Here is a 19,827-nt window from a genome sequence, read left to right on the forward strand (position 1 = left end):
GGAGTCACAGAGATTGTAAAGAATAAAATTCCAAACAGTACTAGCAGAATACAGAAACTAGGAGTTTCTGTGGCTGTATGTACTAGTCAAACAAATCCTATGAGGAGTGGTCATTCATACGTGAGATAATCTTAATTATAAGTTTTAAGAAAAGGAAGGTTGACCAAAAACAGTTTAATACCCCAGCCTGCCTGCCATTCTAAAGTATAATTTGTCTTAAAAATAATCTCACATATAATAATTTAAAAGACTAAACTACTAATATAATGCTTTCACATAGGTTTACCAAGCAAGGCAGAATCAGGTTAGTGTACAAGGTATCTCTTTTCAGGTTTTAACTTTACTGAATTACCCTAAATGTATTAAGTATTTATTCTAGTTAACTCCACATCACTCCTCTCATAATGTATTAGTTAACAGTCAGTGTTTTATGTCATATGGAAAATAATACAAAGATAATTTCTGCATGGTTAAAAACAACAGACTTACTTAAATTCTGACACATTTTGCTTGCCTTTAGCTAAGAAGTTTTAACAAAACTACATTTTTGGTACATGATTCAGTACATGAGTCACTACTTCCTTACCCGTTCAATTCTTTCTCTGGTCTTTTCAGTTCCTACAGGAACTTCGTGAATATGATACTGACAGCAAAGGTAACTCATTACAGGATCAGGTGCATCAAATAATTCTCTCAAATAAGAGAAAAATCCGTATTGTCTGAAAGGAAAAGTATTGATTAGATTTTTCTTCTTAAAATATCATTAAAAAAACTGAGAGTTGATAAACCACCAAAAAACAATAAGTAAAACACACATTATTTCAACAATGACACAGGAAAAGTCTTTTTTCTTTTTTTTATATTTTAAAATCACTTATGACTTATTCGCTTACCAGAAAAGCTTAAGCTTTTTATGATTACAAACTACTCTTCTTAAATTTCTTCCATTATGTTTAGAATGCTTATTTATATTCCAAGTCAAGATATTTACTTATAATTATTTTATAATTAACATTTTTTACATTTAGTCCTTTTGGAAATTATTTCTGCATTATGAAGTGATAATTTATCATTTCATTTTTCCCAATAACTAACCAACTACTTTAGCATCTTTTATTAAACAGTTTAGTATTGTTCTGCAGATCTGAAACATCATATCGCATCACACTCGCTGTGTGCTAACTGTATCATGGTCTTGTGCCTAAATTTTTCCTTATATTCGACTTAAGAGATCTTAAAAGGAAATAATACAGCTTGTAACAGCTTATTTATGTAACAATAAATGTTGAATAATTCAATATTTAAATAAATCTTAATATTTTCAAGACTTACTTAAGTTCATTTAAAGATCTTGAAGGTGCTTTGTCTGCATACGAACTCTTGGGTGCAATAACAGCATTTACTCTTAATTTTTTGTTGTCACGAACCTGAATATAGGGAAAAGAAAATATTATTTTAATTACCATATATTCTCTACTGAAACGATTTATAGTTACCATATTCCTACTGACATTTGTGGGACGGGTAAGAAACTCAAACATGGCATATTAGATGTCAGTATAAATTTTTTTACTGTGATAATACTATAGTTATGTGTTTTCATAAAAAGAGTCCACTTCTTTTAGAGATACATACCAAAATATTTACAGGTGAAATAGAATGTCTGGGAATTACTTCAAAATAATACAGAAGGGAGATAGTTATGCTTACATTATTGGTAGATTATCTTGTATTGGACTAACTTTTCTACAATGATTGTAAACTGTGGCCAAAATCTTAAAAACAATTATTTTAAGGCACTGGAGATGGACAAAAGAAAGAAGTTGGAAAGGAGTTGACATCTGAAAGAATAGCACTAGGTGAGATTTGTGTTTATGTGGCTTGTGGCTTGGGGGCATTCCCCAATCTGGAGCATCAGGAGTGGGGAAAGAATTCCAGTAGAAAGCTGCAGTCTTTCTGGCTGGAGGGATCATAGGATGGAAGGATGGAGTTTGGGGTGACTAGAATGACTGTAAACTGAGAGGGTAAATTCTTGGAAGGGAGCTGCAAAGTGAGAAGTCTCAAAATCTGCCTATAAACGCCCATCTAAATCCTTGGCTGCCCCATGAACTATGAGTGCAAAAATTCCAGGGGATTGGAGGAAAGCAACAAGTGGAAGGCTAAAACTAAAACAACAACAACAACAACAATCATCTCCACTGACCGGAGATTTCAGTTGCTGTCCATTGCTTGAGAGACAGAGTTTGGAGTTTAAATCCAGCTAAGTTAACTGCCTTCTAGTCTCTTTGGAAGAAGACAATTGAATCCAGTCTCTACAGTGTTATTACCTATGATTCCAGAATATAATAAAAAATTACCGGCTGGGCACGGTAGTTCACATCTGTAACCCCAGCACTTTGGCAGACTGAGGCGGATGGATCAACTGAGGTCAGGAGTTCAAGATCAGCCTGACCAACATGGTGAAACCTCGTCTCTACTGAAAATACAAAAAAATTAGCTGGGTGTGGTATGGGGCGCCGGTAATCTCAGCGACTTGGGAGGGTGAGGCAGGAGAATTGCTTGAACCCAGGAGGCAGCGGTTGCAGTGAGCCGAGATCACGCCATTACACTCCAGCCTGGGCAACAAGAGCGAAACTCTGTCTCAAAACAAAAACAAAAACAAAACAAAGAAACCCAACTACTAAGCATAAGAATAAAATGCCACCATAGTCAAGAGAAGAAGCAACTAAGGGGAACTGATTCCACAAAGACCTAGATGTTAGAACTAGCAAAGAAGTTTAACGTAGCTATTATATATATATATATATACATATATACATATATATACATATATATATATACATATATACATATATATACATATATATATACATATATACATATATATATACATATATACATATATATATACATATATATATACATATATATATATACACACACACACACATATACACATGTTCAAGAAAACTATGGTTTATTATCATCAACAGGTGGAGAATCTCAGCAGACAGAATAAAGAGAATTAAATGAAAATTCTAGAACTAAAATATGCAATAGCTGAAATGAAAAATTCACTGATGAAATATCCTAAAACATTAAAAAGATAATATCATGAAAAACTTCACGCCAAAAACATGAATAACTTAGATGAATTGGAAAAAAATCCTTAAAAACACATTTTGCCAAATTTAAAGCAAGATAAAAAAAAAAAAGCTGAAATAGCCTTTACATGTATTAGAGAAACTCAATTTGCTATAAAAATTCTAATGAAGAAAAAGTCTATACTAAGATGTTTTCACTGATAAATCTGATAAAACAGTTAAGGAAGCAATAATACCAAGACTCTGCAGAAAACAGAAGGATGAAACACTTCCCAAGTCATTTTATGTACCAATATAACATTTTTTTTTTTTTTTTGAGACAGAGTCTTGCTCTGTCACCCAGGCTGGAGTGCTGTGGCGGGATCTCAGCTCACTGCAAGCTCCGCCTCCCGGGTTCATGCCATTCTCCTGCCTCAGCCTCCCGGGTAGCTGGGACTACAGGCGCTGCCACGTCGCCCGGCTAGTTTTTTGTAGTTTTTAGTAGAGATGGGGTTTCACCGTGTTAGCCAGGATGGTCTCGATCTCCTGACCTCGTGATCTGCCCATCTCGGCCTCCCAAAGTGCTGGGATTACAGGCTTGAGCCACCGCGCCCGGCCTGTACCAACATAACTCTTATGCCAAACTCTTGACAAAAACATTACAAAAAAGTCTATAAACCAATATCCCTCAGGAATACAAAAGCAAAAATCCTTTGTAAAATACTGGTAAACAGAATCCAGCAATGTATGAACAGTATACATGACCAAGCGGAGTTTATGCCAGGAATGCCAGACTGATGTAACAGTCAAAAATCAACCAATCTAATTTATCATATTAACAAAATAAAATGCAAAAGCCATATGATCATCTTAGCAGATGCAGGAAACCATCTGACAAAACTTGACATCCATTTATAATAAAAATTCTCAGTAAAACAGGTAGACAAGGGAACTTTCTCAACCTAACAAAGAGCATTTGTGGAAAATCTACAGCAAACCTCATACCTAATGATGAAATATTAAGTGCTTTCCTCCTAAGTCTGGAAACAAGTAAGGGTGTATAATCTTGTCATTTGATATAGTTTGGCTCTGTGTTCCCATCCAAATCTCATTCCAAAGTACAATCTCACATGCTGAGGGAGGGACCTGGTGGGAGGTGATTGGATCATGGGGACAGTTTCCCCCACGCTGTTCTCGTGATAGTGAGTTCTCACACAATCTGATGGTGTAAAAGTCTGTTGCAGTTCCCTGCCCACACTCTTTCTCCTGCTGCCATGTAAGATGTGCCTTACTTCTTCTTTGCTTTCCACCATGATTGTAAGCTTCCTGAGGCCTCTTCAACCATGCAGAACTGTGAGTCAATTAAACCTCTTTTGTTTATAAATTACCCAGTCTCAGGCAGTTCTTTTTTTTTTTTTTTTTTTGAGATAGTGTCTTCACCCTGTCACCCAGGCTGGACTGCAGTAGCACAATCTCAGCTCGCTGCAACCTCTGCCTCCCAGGTTCAAGTGATTCTCCTGTCTCAGCCTCTTGCGTAGGTGGGATTACAGGTGTCCGCCACCGTGCCCGGCTAATAGAGGCAGTTCTTTGTAGCAGTGTGAAAATGGACTAATACATCATTTCTCCTCAACACTGTCCTGGAGGTATGAGTAAATGTAATAATGCACAATAAAGAAATAAAAGATTAGAAAAAAAAGTAAAATGACCTATGTGCAAAAGACAGGACTTTCTACACAGAAAGTCCTATGGACTCTACAAAGCAACCATAGGCACACCTCATTTTATTGTGCTTTGCTTTACTGACCTTCAAAGATATCGCGTTAAAAAACATTTTTTTTTTTGGCTGGTCCAATGGTAGTGGGTTATCAGAAGTTATTAACATAGTGTCATTAAAGTTGCTATACAACCCTCCACTGCTAAATTTGACTGGTTTAAAACAGTTTTTTTTTTTTTTTTTTAACACATTCAAGGTTTGCAGCAACCCTATGTCAAAAAAAGTCTATAGTGCCATTTTTCAAACAGGATGTGCTCATCTTGTTGGGTCTCTGTGTCATATTCTGGTAATTCTCCCAACTTTTTAATTATTGTTGTATGTGTTATATAGTGATCTATGATCTTTGATACTGCCATTGTAACTGGAATGCCACATACCACACCTAGGTAAGACAGTGAACTTAATTGATAAATGCTGTGTACGTTCTGATTGTTCCAATGACCATCTGTTCTCCAGTCCCTCTCCCTCTCCTTAGGTCTCCCTATTCCCTGACACACATTTCCCTGACTGAAATCAGACCAATTAATAACCCTACAATGGTCTCTAAGTGTTCAAGGGAAAAGAAGAGTCACATGTCTCTCACTTTAAATCAACAGCTAAAAATAAAGCTTAGTGAGGAAGGCATGACAAAAGCTGAGCTAGGCTGAAAGCTAGCCAAGATGTGAATGCAAAGGAAGAGTTCTTGAAGGAAATTAGAAGTGCTACTCCAGTGTATACACAAAAAAGAAAGCAAAATTGCCTTACTGCAGATCTGAAGAAAGTTTTAGTGGTCTGAATAGACGATCAAAGCAGTCACAACATCCCTTTAAGCCAAATCCTAATCCAGAGCAAGCCCGAACTCTTTTCAATTATTTGATGGCTGAAAGAGGTGATAGAAGAAAAGCTTGAAGCTAGCAGGTTCATGAAAAGCTTGAAGCTAGAGGTTGGTTCATGACGTTTAAGGGAAGAAGCCATTTCCATAACATAAAAGTGTAAGCTGAAACAGCAAATGCTGATGTAGAAGCTGCAGCAAGTTATCCAGAAGATCTAGCTAAGATCACTGATGAAGGTGGTACACTAAATGACAGATTTTCAATGTAGAACCAACAGCCTTCTATTGGAAGGGAATGCCATCTAGGACTTTTATAACTAGAGAAAAGAAATCAATGACTGGATTCAAGACTTCAAAGGAAAGCTGACTCTTGCTAGGGATGAATACATCTTTTAAGTTGAAGCCAATGCTTATTTAACCATTCCAAAAAATGCTAGGGCCCATTAGAATTATGCTAAATCTACTCTGCCTGTGCTCTGTAAGTTGAACAACAAAGCCTGGATGACAGCACATCTATTTACAGCATGGTTTACTGAGTATTTTAAGCCCACTGTTGAGACCTACTCCTCAGAAAAAAAAGACGCCTGTCCAAATATTACTGATCACTGACAATGTACCTAGTCACCCAAGAGGTCTGATGGAGATGTACATGTAGATTAATGTTGTTTTCACGTCTGCTAACACAACATCCGATCTGCAGCTCATGGATCAAGAAGTAATTACGACTTTCAAGTCTTATTAAGAAACACATTTCACAAGGCTACTTATGGCTGCCCCAGATAATGACTCCTCTGATGGATCTGGGCAAAGTAAATAAAAAGCCTTCTAAAAAAGATTCATCGGCCGGGTGCAGTGGCTCACACCTGTAATCCCAGCACTTTGGGAGGCTGAGGTGGGCAGATCACCTAAAGTCAGGAGTTTGAGACCAGCCTGACCAACATGGCAAAACCCCATCTCTACTAAAAAATGCAAAAATCAGCTGGGCGTGGTGGCGCACACCTGTAATCCCAGCTACTCAGGAAGCTGAGGCAGAATTGCTTGTACCCAGGAGGTGGAGGTGCAGGGAGCCAAGATTGTGCCACTGCACTCCAGCCTGGGCAACAGAGCAAGACCCTGTCTCCAAAAAAAAAAAAAAAAAAGATTCATCATTCTAGATGCCATTAAGAACATGTTTGATTCATGGGAGGAGGTCTCAAGATATCAACATTAACAGAAGTTTGAAAGAAACTGATTCCAGCCTTCAGGGATGACCCTGAGAGGTTCAAGACTTCTTTGGAAGAAGTAACAGCAGATGTGGTGGAAACAGCAAGAGAACTAGAATTAGAAGTGGAGCCCAAAGATGTAACTGAATTGCTGCAATCTCAGGATAAAATTTGAATGGAGGAGGAGTAGCTTCTTATGGATGAGCAAAGAAAATGGTTTTTTGAGATGGAAACTACTTCTGATGAAGATGCTGGGAACACTGTTGAAATTACAACAAATGATTTAGAATATGTCATAAATTTAGGTGATAAAGTAGAGGCAGGGTTTGAAAGGATCAACTCCAATTTTGAAAGAAATTCTAGGCTGGGCGCAGTGGCTCATGCCTATAATTCCAGCACTTTGGGAGGCCATTCCACTCTAGTCTGCGTGACAGAGGAAGACTCTGTCACAAAAAAAAAAAAAAGGAAAAAAATTCTGCTATGGGTAAAATGCTATCGCATGCTACAGAGAAATCTTTTGTGAAAGGAAGAGTTGATCAATGTGGTAAACTTTATTGTTATCTTATTTAAGAAAATGCCACTGCCACTCCAAACTTCAGCAACCACCACCTTAATCAGTCAGCAGCTATCAATATGGAAGCAAAATCCTCCACTACCAACAAGATTAAACTCACTGAAGGCTCAGATGATTGTTAATATTTTTTAGCAAGAAAGTGCTTTTAAAGTATGTACATTTTATAGACATAATGCTATTCACATTTAATAGACATAAATAGTGTAAACATAACTTTTATATATACTGGGAAGCCAAAAAGTTTGTTATGACTTGCTTTACAGCAATATTTGCTTTATAAATCTGTTATATCTCTTGTATGTCTGTACTAGAATTTAATGTAAATTCAATAGTGCCACAGGATATAAGGTCAATGTTTAAAAAAATCGATATGTCTACGTACTAGCAATGTACAATTAGAAAATGCATTTTAGAAACCCATTTATGATAGTGTTAAAAAATGTATTTTAAAATTAGACAGTGAAATACACATTTAACAAGAGATGTGTAAACTTATACAATGAAAAAGAAAAAATGTTGAGAGACATTAATAGAGGCATGTGGGATGGAGGAATTTCACGGTAGCACAGATTAGCAATTCTTGAACTATTTTCAGAGGATTCTAGGCTTGAACAAATTACTAAATATACTGATGGTAAGGGGAGTTATGTTTTTCACTAATACAGAAGAGAATTACAAATATGCAAAGGAGAAAGACTAGAAGGTACTCCAAAGTTGGACTGCAACTGTAAGCAGTAGCGTGAATTCATGGTGCACATATACATATGGTATCTGGTCTCTAGATAAATATGGAAATAAATATAGACATAAGGGTTTGCATGTTAGGACTTAGAAGCAATGAGATACCAGCAGCAATGAAAACACCTAGTATCCAGAGCTCAGTGTCTAAAAGAAAATAGGATTTTTGGTTAAAGGACTGATTATAAGGCCCAAAAGGATACATTCAAGATGCGCCTGTAACATCTTACTATGGCAAAAAGAAAGAAATGCTCAAAATACAATGGCAACATATCAAAATGACACAGGAGTCAACCTGAAAATGGTCTCACTGGCCAAATATGGGGCAATTTGAGCACTAAAATAGTAATGAATTGGCCGGGCGTGGTGGTTCACGTCTGTAATTCCAGCACTTTGGGAGGCCGAGGTGGGCGGATCACTTGAGGTCAGGAGTTCAAGACCAGCCTGGATAACATGGCAAAACCCTGTCTCCACTAAAAATATAAAGAATTAGGGGGGCATGGTGGTGGATGCCTGTAATCCCAGCTACTTGAGATGCTGAAGCAGGATAATTGCTTGAACATGGGAAGCAGAAGTTGGAGTGAGCCAAGAGCACGCCATTGCACTCCATTCTGGGCAACAAGAGCAAAACTCCGTCTCAAAAAAAAAAAAAGTAATGAATTAAAATACGTAAAACAATTCCATGAATCTATACTGATACAACAAACAAATAAATGGAAGAGAAGAAAAAGTTCTTTCTTATAGGTAGAATGCTAACTAATAAACACAGAAGGAATGACAGAGTTAGAACCACTAATGGCTCTTAAACCTACTAGGTAAGATTTCATGAGGAACAGAATATCTGCAATCTCAAAGTATCTCCACCAAAAAATTACAAAGGGAAAAAATAGCGCACACCACCCCACCCGGTTAATTTTCGTATTTGTAACAGAGATGGGATTTCACCACATTGGCCAGGCTGGTCTCGAACTCCTGACCTCAAGTGATCTGTCTGCCCTGGCCTCCTAAGGTGCTGGGATTAGAGGCATAAGCCAACATGCCGGGCCTATTATTTGTTTTTAACTTTGTAATGATGTATTTCCTTTTAGAAGATTTTGTTTGAGTAACAAAAAGTGAGGTGACTGAAAGAAAAACAAGAAATAAAACTATAGGTAGTACTCAGATTTGGCAAAAATTACGTTGCACATAATAGTATGTAGAAATGGCAAAAATCGTGAAGATGACTTGCAATTTACTGAAGGATGAGAAATGGTACTCTAGTATATACAATTACAGGAGAAGGTTATATAGAATAAATTTCACAATTTAAAATATACACACAAATTATAGGAGAAAGTTCTGATTCTATCTGATAAGCAGCTATGGAAAACTGTTAAAATACAAGAAAAATGAATCCAGGTCAAATGATCAGGAATCTATATTGTATCATCAATGTATGTTTTAAATCCTTAGTGCAGAGGCAGAATGAGTTTTTGACACAAGGAAAAGTAACAGGCTAAGCGGGCCATTTGCAAAACAGAGATCATTTAATTACACCTGACTGCATGCACTTTACAATATATCATGTCTTAAAAGACATGCAACCCAAGCAACTTGACTTCTCCACCGAGCTCTTTCATCAGATTGATAAATCACTGGTTAGGCTTAAACAGCTCTAACATACACAAATTTTTAACTTTTTGGAGTCTATTTTATAATTTTATACAGCCAGCCTTTTTATCCAGTCACCTTTATGTTCACATAACTTGCCACTCCCAAACCAGAAGTAGGGTAATATGATAAAAGCCAAAGCAAGTCAAGACTCTTTCCAAGCACTTGTGTACCAGAGAAACACAGGACCACTTGAGCTGATTCAGAATCCTCTCCTCACTTAGATCAATTAACAAAACTGTTTAAACAAGATATACAAAAGAATCTAAACCTAACCTTTCTATATAAGCCTTTTAAAGAAACAGAAGACATGCAAAAGGAGTAGGAAGTCTTACAGACAATACAACATATAGCTAACCATATATATATAAGAATGTCATATATAGCTAACAAGATATTATACTACATGTTATGTGGATTATATAACATTATAATAATGATAAGAGTTAATAACTACTGCTATAAGTACCTTTACATTTATTAACTGACTTAATCCTTACAACCATCTCTTGAAGTAGATAATGTTATCCTTCATTTTATAGACAAGAAAACTGCGGCATAAAACATTTAGGCAATTTGCCCAAGTTAGAAGCAATCCCAGAATTCAAATCCTGGTAGCCCAGCTATGAAGTACACATTCTTAACTACTAATACTAAGCCTTACTGTCTTTCAGTGGCTTAGATTCTTGGTCAGTGGCCTTTCTCCAGACAGATACAGGGTTCTCATTCTTTTTAAAGAAGTTTTATTTATATTAATAAGCAACATTGTACTGATTTTCCTTTCAAAGTAAAACTGAGTTCATTACAGTACATTTTCAAAAAAAGGATGTCCAAGACCAAAGGTCCATTATGTTTTGTTTTCTTAAAACATGACAGAATTACTCTTCACATTAATTTCAAATGATAATTTCAAAACGTTACAGATGGAATATTATGGGCTGGTTTCCTTTTATAAAGCAAATCAATTGACCCACAATGCCATAAATAGGAAAGAAATTAGCACAACAGAGTGATTTTGCATGAGAGTGAACTGGTGGTAAAATTAGCTATCACATTTTGCTCTAGTGAAGTTAAAACTTCAGCGCTGAAAGACAAGAGTCAAGTGAATCAAAGTGTTATGTTGGTTAGTACTTGCCTCTTTGAGGAAAACCTCCATATCTTCTTGACTTTCAAATACAAAGGCTCTTAAGTCATTTGATGGAATATGATTTTCAATATATTTGGCATTTTTATTATCTTTCATATTGATCTAAACAAACAAACAAAAGGTCGAATTTCATGAAACCCAACTGATTATTAAAACATGTTTATATTAAAATTGGATTTAATTAGATTGTAATACTTCAGAAAAGAGAAGATAAAAAAAAAGTTGGTATCAAAGAGTTATTTTAAAATATCTAATCCATTACTCAGAAACAATTAATACAGTACATGGTTAAACAAAGGCCAAGATTTGAACAGTGCATATTGATTTTGATACCATCTAAGAAATAACTTTAGTTCCTTTCTAGTCAACACATTGAAAATATTTCAAACAGTCTTAGATTGTGACTTGAGTGTAAACATTTCTTATCGTTCCCTACACTTTTCATATTTTCTTAATCAAGAGAACTTCATAGATGGAATAACTGATAGGTACAAAAACACAAAGAACTTTAAACTTTAAAACTAATGGAAAAAAAAAAAACTTTGCTATGATTTATTTGTAACTATTACTGCCCTCAAGAGACACTTGAATTTTACATCACCGGAACATAATCTTATTGATCTATTTTACTTTTTTCTTCATTTTTTTTTACTTTTTTGAGACAGAGTCTTTCTCTGCCACCAAGGCTGGAATGCAATGGCATGATCTCAGCTCACTGAAACCTCTCCCTCCCGGGTGCAACCAATTCCCGTGCCTTAGCCTCCCGAGTAGCTGGGACTACAGGCATATGTCACCATGCCCAGCTAATTTTTGTATTTTTAGTAGAGACAGGGTTTAATTACGTTGGCCAGGCTGGTCTCAAACTCCTGACCTCAAGTGATTGGCATGCCTTGGCCTCCCAAAGTGCTGGAATTACAGGCGTGAGCCACCGTGCCCGACCTATTGATCTATTTTAAAAACATCAACTGGGTCAGGCGTGGTAGCACTGATAACCCCAACACTTTGGGAGGCCAAGACAGGAGGATAACTAACACTGGAAGCCAGAGTTCGAGACCAGCCCAGGAAACAAAGTGAGACCCTGTCTCTTAAAAAGTAAAAAAAAAAAAAAAAAAATTAGCCAGGTGTGACGGCTCTACCTGAGAGGCTGAGGTGGGAAGATCGCATAAGCCCAGGAGTTTGAGGTTACAGTGAGGTATGATGGTGACACTGCACTCCATCCTGGGCGACAGAGGGAAACTGTCTCTAAAAAGTAAAATAAAGTAAAAATATGAATTAGACAATTCTGCATGTGAGGCTCAATGCTATGGAAGACACTAAGATAGGTTAGGGAAAAAGCTACTTCTGGAATTACATAATCTATTATTTATTGCAGATGAATAAGTATGTCGAAAGCAGAGCATGATAAAACTCCCATTAAGAGAAGCATATAAATATAAAAAGTACTATCTATGGAATTTTAGAGATTGATTATTTCCAAAACATGGAAATCAGCTTTCTTGAAAAAATAATAAAAGGGGAGGTATTTATGTACTATAATCTATTACAAAGCAAACTAGCTAAGAGTTTGGGCTCTGAGGTCAGACAGATGTCCTTTCAAATCATATGCTTGATCTTGCTCAAGTACTACCTAAATCTCAAAAACGTTCATTACTTTCATCTGTAAGATGGACATAGTAAAACAGTTTACACCTCATAGAACTAAATATGGATTAAGAGATAACATAATTAAAATAATAGTACAGTGCTTGTCACATAAATGTTGGCCAACTGTGCTATTTTAAATGATAGAATATCAATCAGTATAGAAAAATGAGAGAACAGATACACACAAAAATTAAAACCACATGAAAACTATCATCCAGGCATAAACACTACAAACAACGAGCCTATTGTTTCACAATTTCAGGCGGGGGGCGGGAGGTACTAAATTACTTTATTGGAAGAAATGACACAAATAAAAGAAAATGTATGTGGATGTTTATGATAACTTATAGAAAGGGTAAAAGTAACCCCAAAATGACCACAGAAAGTCATCTATTAAAAAAAAAAAAAATAGTTATAGACAAGCCAGTCTAGGACTTAGCTCTCATGATCACATTCTCCCAGATTATATTGTTTTTTTTCTATTTTATTTTGAGACAGGGTCTCACTCTGTGTTGCCCAGGCTGAGTGCAGTGGTGTGATCACGGCTCATTGCAGCCTTGACCTCCTAGGCTCAAGCAATCCTCTCACCTCAGCCTCCTGAGTTGCTAGGACTATAGATGCATGCCACCACGCTCAGCTAATTTTTATTTTTGTAGAGACAGGGTCTCACTATGTTGCCTAGACTGGTATCAAACTCTTGGACTCAAGTGGTCCTCCTGCCTTGGCCTCCCAAAATGCTGGAATTATAGGCATGAGCCAATGCTTCTGGCCCCAAGGTATATTTATTAGAAATATTCTGCCACATCAGATTCCAAGGCCCCAAGCTTGTATAAACTGGTTTACATGACAATTCAATTCTTTGACGGAATTTACCTGCTCAGGAAGACTCAAGGAAGTCACACAAGTAGTGGTCGTTTTGGTCACTGGCCAGTTTGTGTGGTTCCAGTAGTGACTTATTTACACTTTTTTCCAAGTGTAATACACAGTCTATTGCATTCACAGTTTGGAGGTTTCCCTGATACCCTTAAGGAAGATTTATTTATTTGTTTGTTTGTTTATTTATTTTTATAAGATGGAGTCTCACCCTGTCACCCAGGCTGGTGTGCAGTGGCGTGATCTTGGGTAACTGCAACCTCCGCCTCCCGGGTTCAAGCTATTCTCCTGCCTTGGCCTCCCAAGTAGCTGGGACTACAGGCACATGCCACCATGCCCAGCTAATTTTTATATTTTCTTTTTTCTTGAGACAGAGTCTAGCTGTCACCAGCCTGGATTGCAGTGGCGTGATCTCAGCTCACTGCAACCTCCAACACCTTGGTTCAAGCGATTCTCCTGCCTCAGTCTCCCGAGTAGCTGGGATTACAGGCATGCACCACCATGCCCTACTAATTTTTGGATTTTTAGTAGAGATGGGGTTTCACCACATTGGCCAGGATGGTCTCGATCTTCTGACCTCATGATCCGCCCCTTCAGTCTCTCAAAGTGCTGGGATTATAGGCGTGAGCCACCATGCCCGACCTATTTTTATATTTTCAGTAGAGATGAGGTTTCACCATGTTAGCCAGGCTGGTCTTGAACTCCTGACCTTAGGTGATCCGCCCACCTCGGCCTCCCAAAGTGCTGGATTACAGGCGTGAGCCATCGTGCCCGGCCCTTAGGGAAGATTTAGACATCTTGTTGGTTCTGCAGGTTCCAGTTTCTTGGGATGTTCCCTCTCTTCATGAGTTCAGTGAATAAAGTATTTGTCAAAGTTCTCCAAAGAATTTCACAGTCATATCATCACAATCAAAGTAGCAAGATAGAGATAGGTGGATATAGGAGACGTAGCACTCTGTGATGATCTGGTGGTTGATGGCAGCTTTCTGCTTTATGATTTTTTAAACAAAATTTTTCCATACATCCTATTCCATAACCTATTTTATGATCTACTAATATGTCACAAATTTATTTTTATATTAGTAAAAAGAGACCTACAGCAACATTTTAAGGGCTGCATAGTATTCCATCATAAGGATATAAAGTAATTTATTTAATCAGTATCTTCATAAATTTTCTTTTTTTGCTCCATCATTTTGCTATGATAACCACTACTGTGAGGAGTTCTTATGTAAATCTTTGTACACTTCTCCAATTCTAGATTGGAATTGTTAAAAATAAATCATAGAAATAGACCGCTCAATAACCATTTATATGACTAAAATTTTAAGTTTGCATATTGCTCACTTGCGTACGATGGTAGTGGCATTTCAACTAGACCTAGAAAGGTGAGTAAACTGCATGGAAGATATGAATGTAGGAAGGTGGCAGGAAAGGTGAAAGGTTAGTTTGAAAAGGGTAAAAAGCAGAATATATCTCTTTATCTCAAAGATTCAAATGTAATTTAAAATGGAAATATATGCCAGCTAGTAATCTGACTTGGTGATATATGCTACTATTAGAAAATCAAATGACAAGAAGAGACAAATCTAATACAGTTCTGAAGTATTATTTTGACACTGGCATTTTAGTAAAAATGTTAACAATTATACCTGCATTGTAACTTTTATAAGGGTCACAATATTTTTTCTTACACTTTCTTTCAATCCTCATCAGACTAATCAAATGTCTGATATTTTAGATGTCTGCATCTAAAATAGAAATTCTCTTCTTGATCTAGCAAAAATATTCTAATATTCTAATAATACGTGAATAAGAGAGTGTTATGAATATTAACTTTGCTAATTTAAGATACGGTAAAAAATTGAAAACTATATAAAATGATTTTTAATAAAGTATAACACAAACATGAGTTACAGAGAATAGAATTTTTCAAGACTCCTGAAAGGATGTATTCTTTTCTAATGAAAAAAAAACTCTCTAGCAAAAATAATCCTTATGTAATCTTAGGATAAGCTTTAAGTTTGCTCTAACATATCATTACCAAAGAATGTTAGTTTTTTACTATTTTATCTTTTTATGTGCCCAAAACTTACTATTTTAAAGAGTCTGGATGGCAATCATCTTAGTAAATCCATGGTCACACTTCATTAGATGATTTATTAAATAGAGCTTCACCTATTCTTGATGACCCACAATCATCAATAAAAGCTATCAAATATTTTATGATGTCGATAAAGTACTGGTTTCATTTTCGAAATCCTAAGAATGCCCTTTCTTTGTAGCAGGTGATTTTCTTGCCTATCCTCTTAGATTTCTTCCTTTAATCAACATATTTACAGCAGCTTTCTACCTCTTCAGCAGGTTTTAATCTAATCCCTGCTATAATCTAATAACAAGTGCCTAAAGGAACCAGCTAATCATACTAGTTTTCTACATGATTCTAGGTCAATAAGTTGCTGGTTTCATACCTCTTTCTAGAAAAAAGCACAGGTTTTATGACAGTTATTACCCTCATTAATCAGGGAACCTTTAAAAAGCTCATGAATGGATTCAGCAGTATGCCAGATGCCACAAGTCAGAGCATGTAAAACCAGGGTAATATTGGGACTAAATGTCTTAAAACAAAAATCTATAATGATTACAATAATAAAACAAATACTACCAAGATGAACAAAGTTTCTTACCGTGAGCATTATGGGCTCACAGACTCTTTGTTTAAATTTGTCTCTGTTACTTCTTAGCCATAAAACAGCATCATACGTATCACGGAATCTCTGTCTTAGCTTATCTTCCTTCTGATTCATAAGATTGTCAAAACGTACAATATGATCATCCACACCTAAAATTGTAAAACAAAACAAAGTCTTGTTTCTCTGAAAATTTTAATTAGTGGAATAATCTAATAATAATACAAAAGAATACCCTAGATCTAAAGGTTACAAACACCATTCAGCAAGTACTTCACATAGTGGAAAAGATGTGACCCGAACAAATCATTCTATAATGTCCAAAAACCTAGGAAAACACAAAATCCTGAAACTATCAAATATAAAAAACAGGTAACCTACAAAAACAAACAAACCCACAAGGAAAACACTACATTTCCTATCAAAAGACAAATAGCAATAGACCCTCAAAATTCTGGAAGAAAAATTAGTATTTTCATTCTAGAATTGTATATACAACAAAACTAAAAAAGGGGGATGATGAAATAAGAGTATTTTAAAGGGTGAAAAGACTCTGAAGTTAATTCCCAAATATGTCTTCTTAGAAGGTTACCTGAAAATGTACTCCAACAAAATAAGGCCATGATGTAAGAAAACGGAATTCAGGAATAAGTTTATAACACAGAAAAGGCATGAGAGAAATTACAAATGATAAGCATGCAGGCCTCAAGATCAACCAGTTTAGATGCAAGGAGAAGGACAGAAGGCTACAGAACTCAAGAGAATGCCTGATAAGACAGCTTTTTTCCCCTCTCTTCCATTTAAGAAAATGCAAAATTAAAAAAAAAAAAATTAAAAGCTTTTTAAAAGCTATCAATGAAGGGAAATTTAATTATAACGCACTACTTGGTTCAACCATGAGCAAGTTTAATAAACAATACTTAGTATTTCTAAACTTCTAGAATTAACCCATAAATAAAGCATATAAAACACTAAATGTTTTCGGCCTTGAAAATATAAAAAACGGAGTATAAATGAGATAATTTAGAATGTGAGAAGGGAGGGAAGTAAGAAGCAAGGATGGGAGGGAGTATGTATAGCTTATGAAGGGTGGATTGAAGCAATACTGACAATTGTTAAATGACCAAAAAAAGATATGTATATTATTTATAATAATAAAAATCATTATTAATAATCCCATTTGAAGAACTGTAATAGAGATGTTTTGTAAGGTAAAATCTACATCTAGAGTAAATACAAAAAGATAGTGTCTAAAGTTGATTAATCAAGCAATAGTGAAATAAGAACATGATATATATAGAAGGACTACTAGAAAAAATCTGCTTAAAGAGTTAAAAGTGCTTACTCTTGATTGGCTTTGGAGGTAAAAAAAAAAGGGGGGCTGTGCCACCCTTCTAGTTCTTCTTTTTTTTTTGTTCGCCATACACATCTAACACTTTGATAAACATATAAAAATGTTTTTTTTAAACTGATCTTAGTCATATATATTGAGCAGACAGAATACAAAATCCCTATCCAAATACCACAGATCTATTCACATGGTCTACAAAAAAGAAAACCAAAGATGAAATTGGACAGGTTTCAAGGAACTAAGCTAACAGAAGGTTACGAAGGCTAGAATAAAGAGCTTAAATTTGATATGAGTAATAGTGAGTGACTTTGTAAAGAAAATAAAGCTAGGCATTTATAGAGAATTAAATCAACTGCCATAATCTGACAGAAGACAGTGGTCAGCTATCATGGCAAATTACAATACACGATAGATATAGGTAATTAAGGTATGAAGCTGGAAGAACTGAGTTGAGCTTCCTCAAGAAGGCAACTTGAACATTTTATAGAAATAATTACCAGTGGAAGAAGAAAGCCCATCAACAGAGATATATCTACATTTTATAAACATTTCATTCTAACTTTATGAAAACTTACTCTTTTTCTCCTTCTCTAGAGTTTCCCTCTCTCTTCGCTTATCAATTATCTCGCCTTCACATAATGCCTTTTCATCCTGAATCCGTCTCAGATCATTTGTAATGGCATCAATCTGGGGCTGAAGATTCTCGCAGTTTTCCGTGGTCTTTAGTTCATTTTGCAAATCCTCTATCATTTTGCGGGTATTACTTATTCTCCTCTGTCGGTCAAGCTCTTCATTTTGCTTTACTGTTAAAGCCTGCTGAATTTCCTCAATCTAATAAAACAAAAGTACGTTAGTACTTGAGACTGTTTTTCTCTTAGTTTATAAGACTTTTGTAGTAATATAGCTTTTAAAATGCAAACAATCTAACATAGGTGTTTTCCTCACTAAAATGTGTCCTGTGAGAATTAGACTAGCACACTACCAGTTCTACCAGACTACCTGTATCTTTGTTTTACACATTCACTAATATATCTCAAATACTTCAAGTGGTGCTCAGTATATAATTAGCACTCATTAAATATTTCCTGAATAAACAAAATATTTTAAAAGCCTAACGGATTTCTAAATATTTACAGGAAGTACATACTACCTGCCATAAGACCAAAATTAAAACAGTCATGTGGCATATGTGATACAGTTTCCATAAATAATAAAAATAATAAAGATTATAAGTCATCCCATTACAGGTTGAATATCCCTAATCCCAAAATCCCAAACCCCAAATTCTCCAAAATCTGAAATTATTTTAGTGCTGACATGACACCAGAAATTACCCAGAACACATTATTTTTTCACTATATTAGTTGTATGTCAGTTTTTGCTGTTAAGTATTTATGTGTGAATAAGTATTTAAAAATGATTGTTTATGAGTAGCATATAAATACAGAGTCAGGAATGACGGTGATGCCATCAACCACAGATCATCCACATGGGTGGCTGAAACAGCGATACCTTTATTTCCTGATGGTTCAACATACACAAGCTTTGGTTTATACACAAAATTAGTAAAAACATCATTCAAAATTACCTTCAGGCTATGTGTATAAGGTGTATGTGAAATATAAATGAATTTTGTGTTTAGACTTGGTTCGTATTCTCAAGATACCTCATTATGTATATGCAAACATTCCAAAATCTGAAAAAATCTGAAATCCAAACACTTCTGGTCCCAAGTATTTTGAATAAGAGATACTCAACCTGTAATTTGAAACAGAAATAAACTATTTTCTTCCAATGGAAATATTTCCTACCAATACTTCATACTAATATTGTGAGATTTTAATCATCAATCTATGTGTTTAGATTCCTTCACTTATATTCAGGGTAAATTATATTTTTAAAAGCAGCTATGTAAGTTGCCACTTGAAATGTCAGTGAAATTTCTATCAAAACCATGGTCTACCTAAGACAGAGTAAAGATTTTCTTTAAGATTCACACATATAAACAAATATACACTTATACACCCAATTTACATTTTACAACTAGAATTCTGCATTAAAATAGATAAATTTAACACATCACGTAATCTTTTTTAGCCGGCTTTATTTCCAAGCCAGATTTACTCCCTTTCCTTCCTCATTATAAAAGTTATAATGCATTCATTACTGAAAATACAGAGACTTATACAACAAATAAAAATAACTTATAATCTTAATGTCCTTACACTTTTTTTTGAAACAGAGTCTCACTCTATCGCCCAGGCTGGACTGCAGTGGTGCGATCTCGGTT

The 19,827-nt window shown here is 35.6% G+C and overlaps 1 protein-coding gene across 3 annotated transcripts in view; it reads right to left on the reverse strand.

The window, feature by feature from the left end:
* The window catches only part of SMC5 (structural maintenance of chromosomes 5), a 106,040-nt gene that overhangs the window by 38,847 nt on the left and 47,366 nt on the right, over window positions 1-19,827 (reverse strand). For 2 of the 3 annotated variants that reach the window (XM_010362944.2, XM_010362945.2), the window contains exons 9-13: window positions 18,113-18,368; window positions 16,184-16,338; window positions 10,968-11,081; window positions 1,333-1,427; window positions 587-719 (exon numbers count right to left, since the gene is read on the reverse strand). In XM_010362944.2, the coding sequence (XP_010361246.1) occupies window positions 587-719; window positions 1,333-1,427; window positions 10,968-11,081; window positions 16,184-16,338; window positions 18,113-18,368 (753 nt within the window). The remainder of the gene's footprint in view (window positions 1-586; window positions 720-1,332; window positions 1,428-10,967; window positions 11,082-16,183; window positions 16,339-18,112; window positions 18,369-19,827) is intronic. The other variant, XM_010362946.2, reaches the window with a different exon arrangement.

This window comes from Rhinopithecus roxellana, chromosome 16 (genome assembly GCF_007565055.1).
Source record: "Rhinopithecus roxellana isolate Shanxi Qingling chromosome 16, ASM756505v1, whole genome shotgun sequence".
Classification (NCBI taxonomy): Eukaryota; Metazoa; Chordata; class Mammalia; order Primates; family Cercopithecidae; genus Rhinopithecus; species Rhinopithecus roxellana.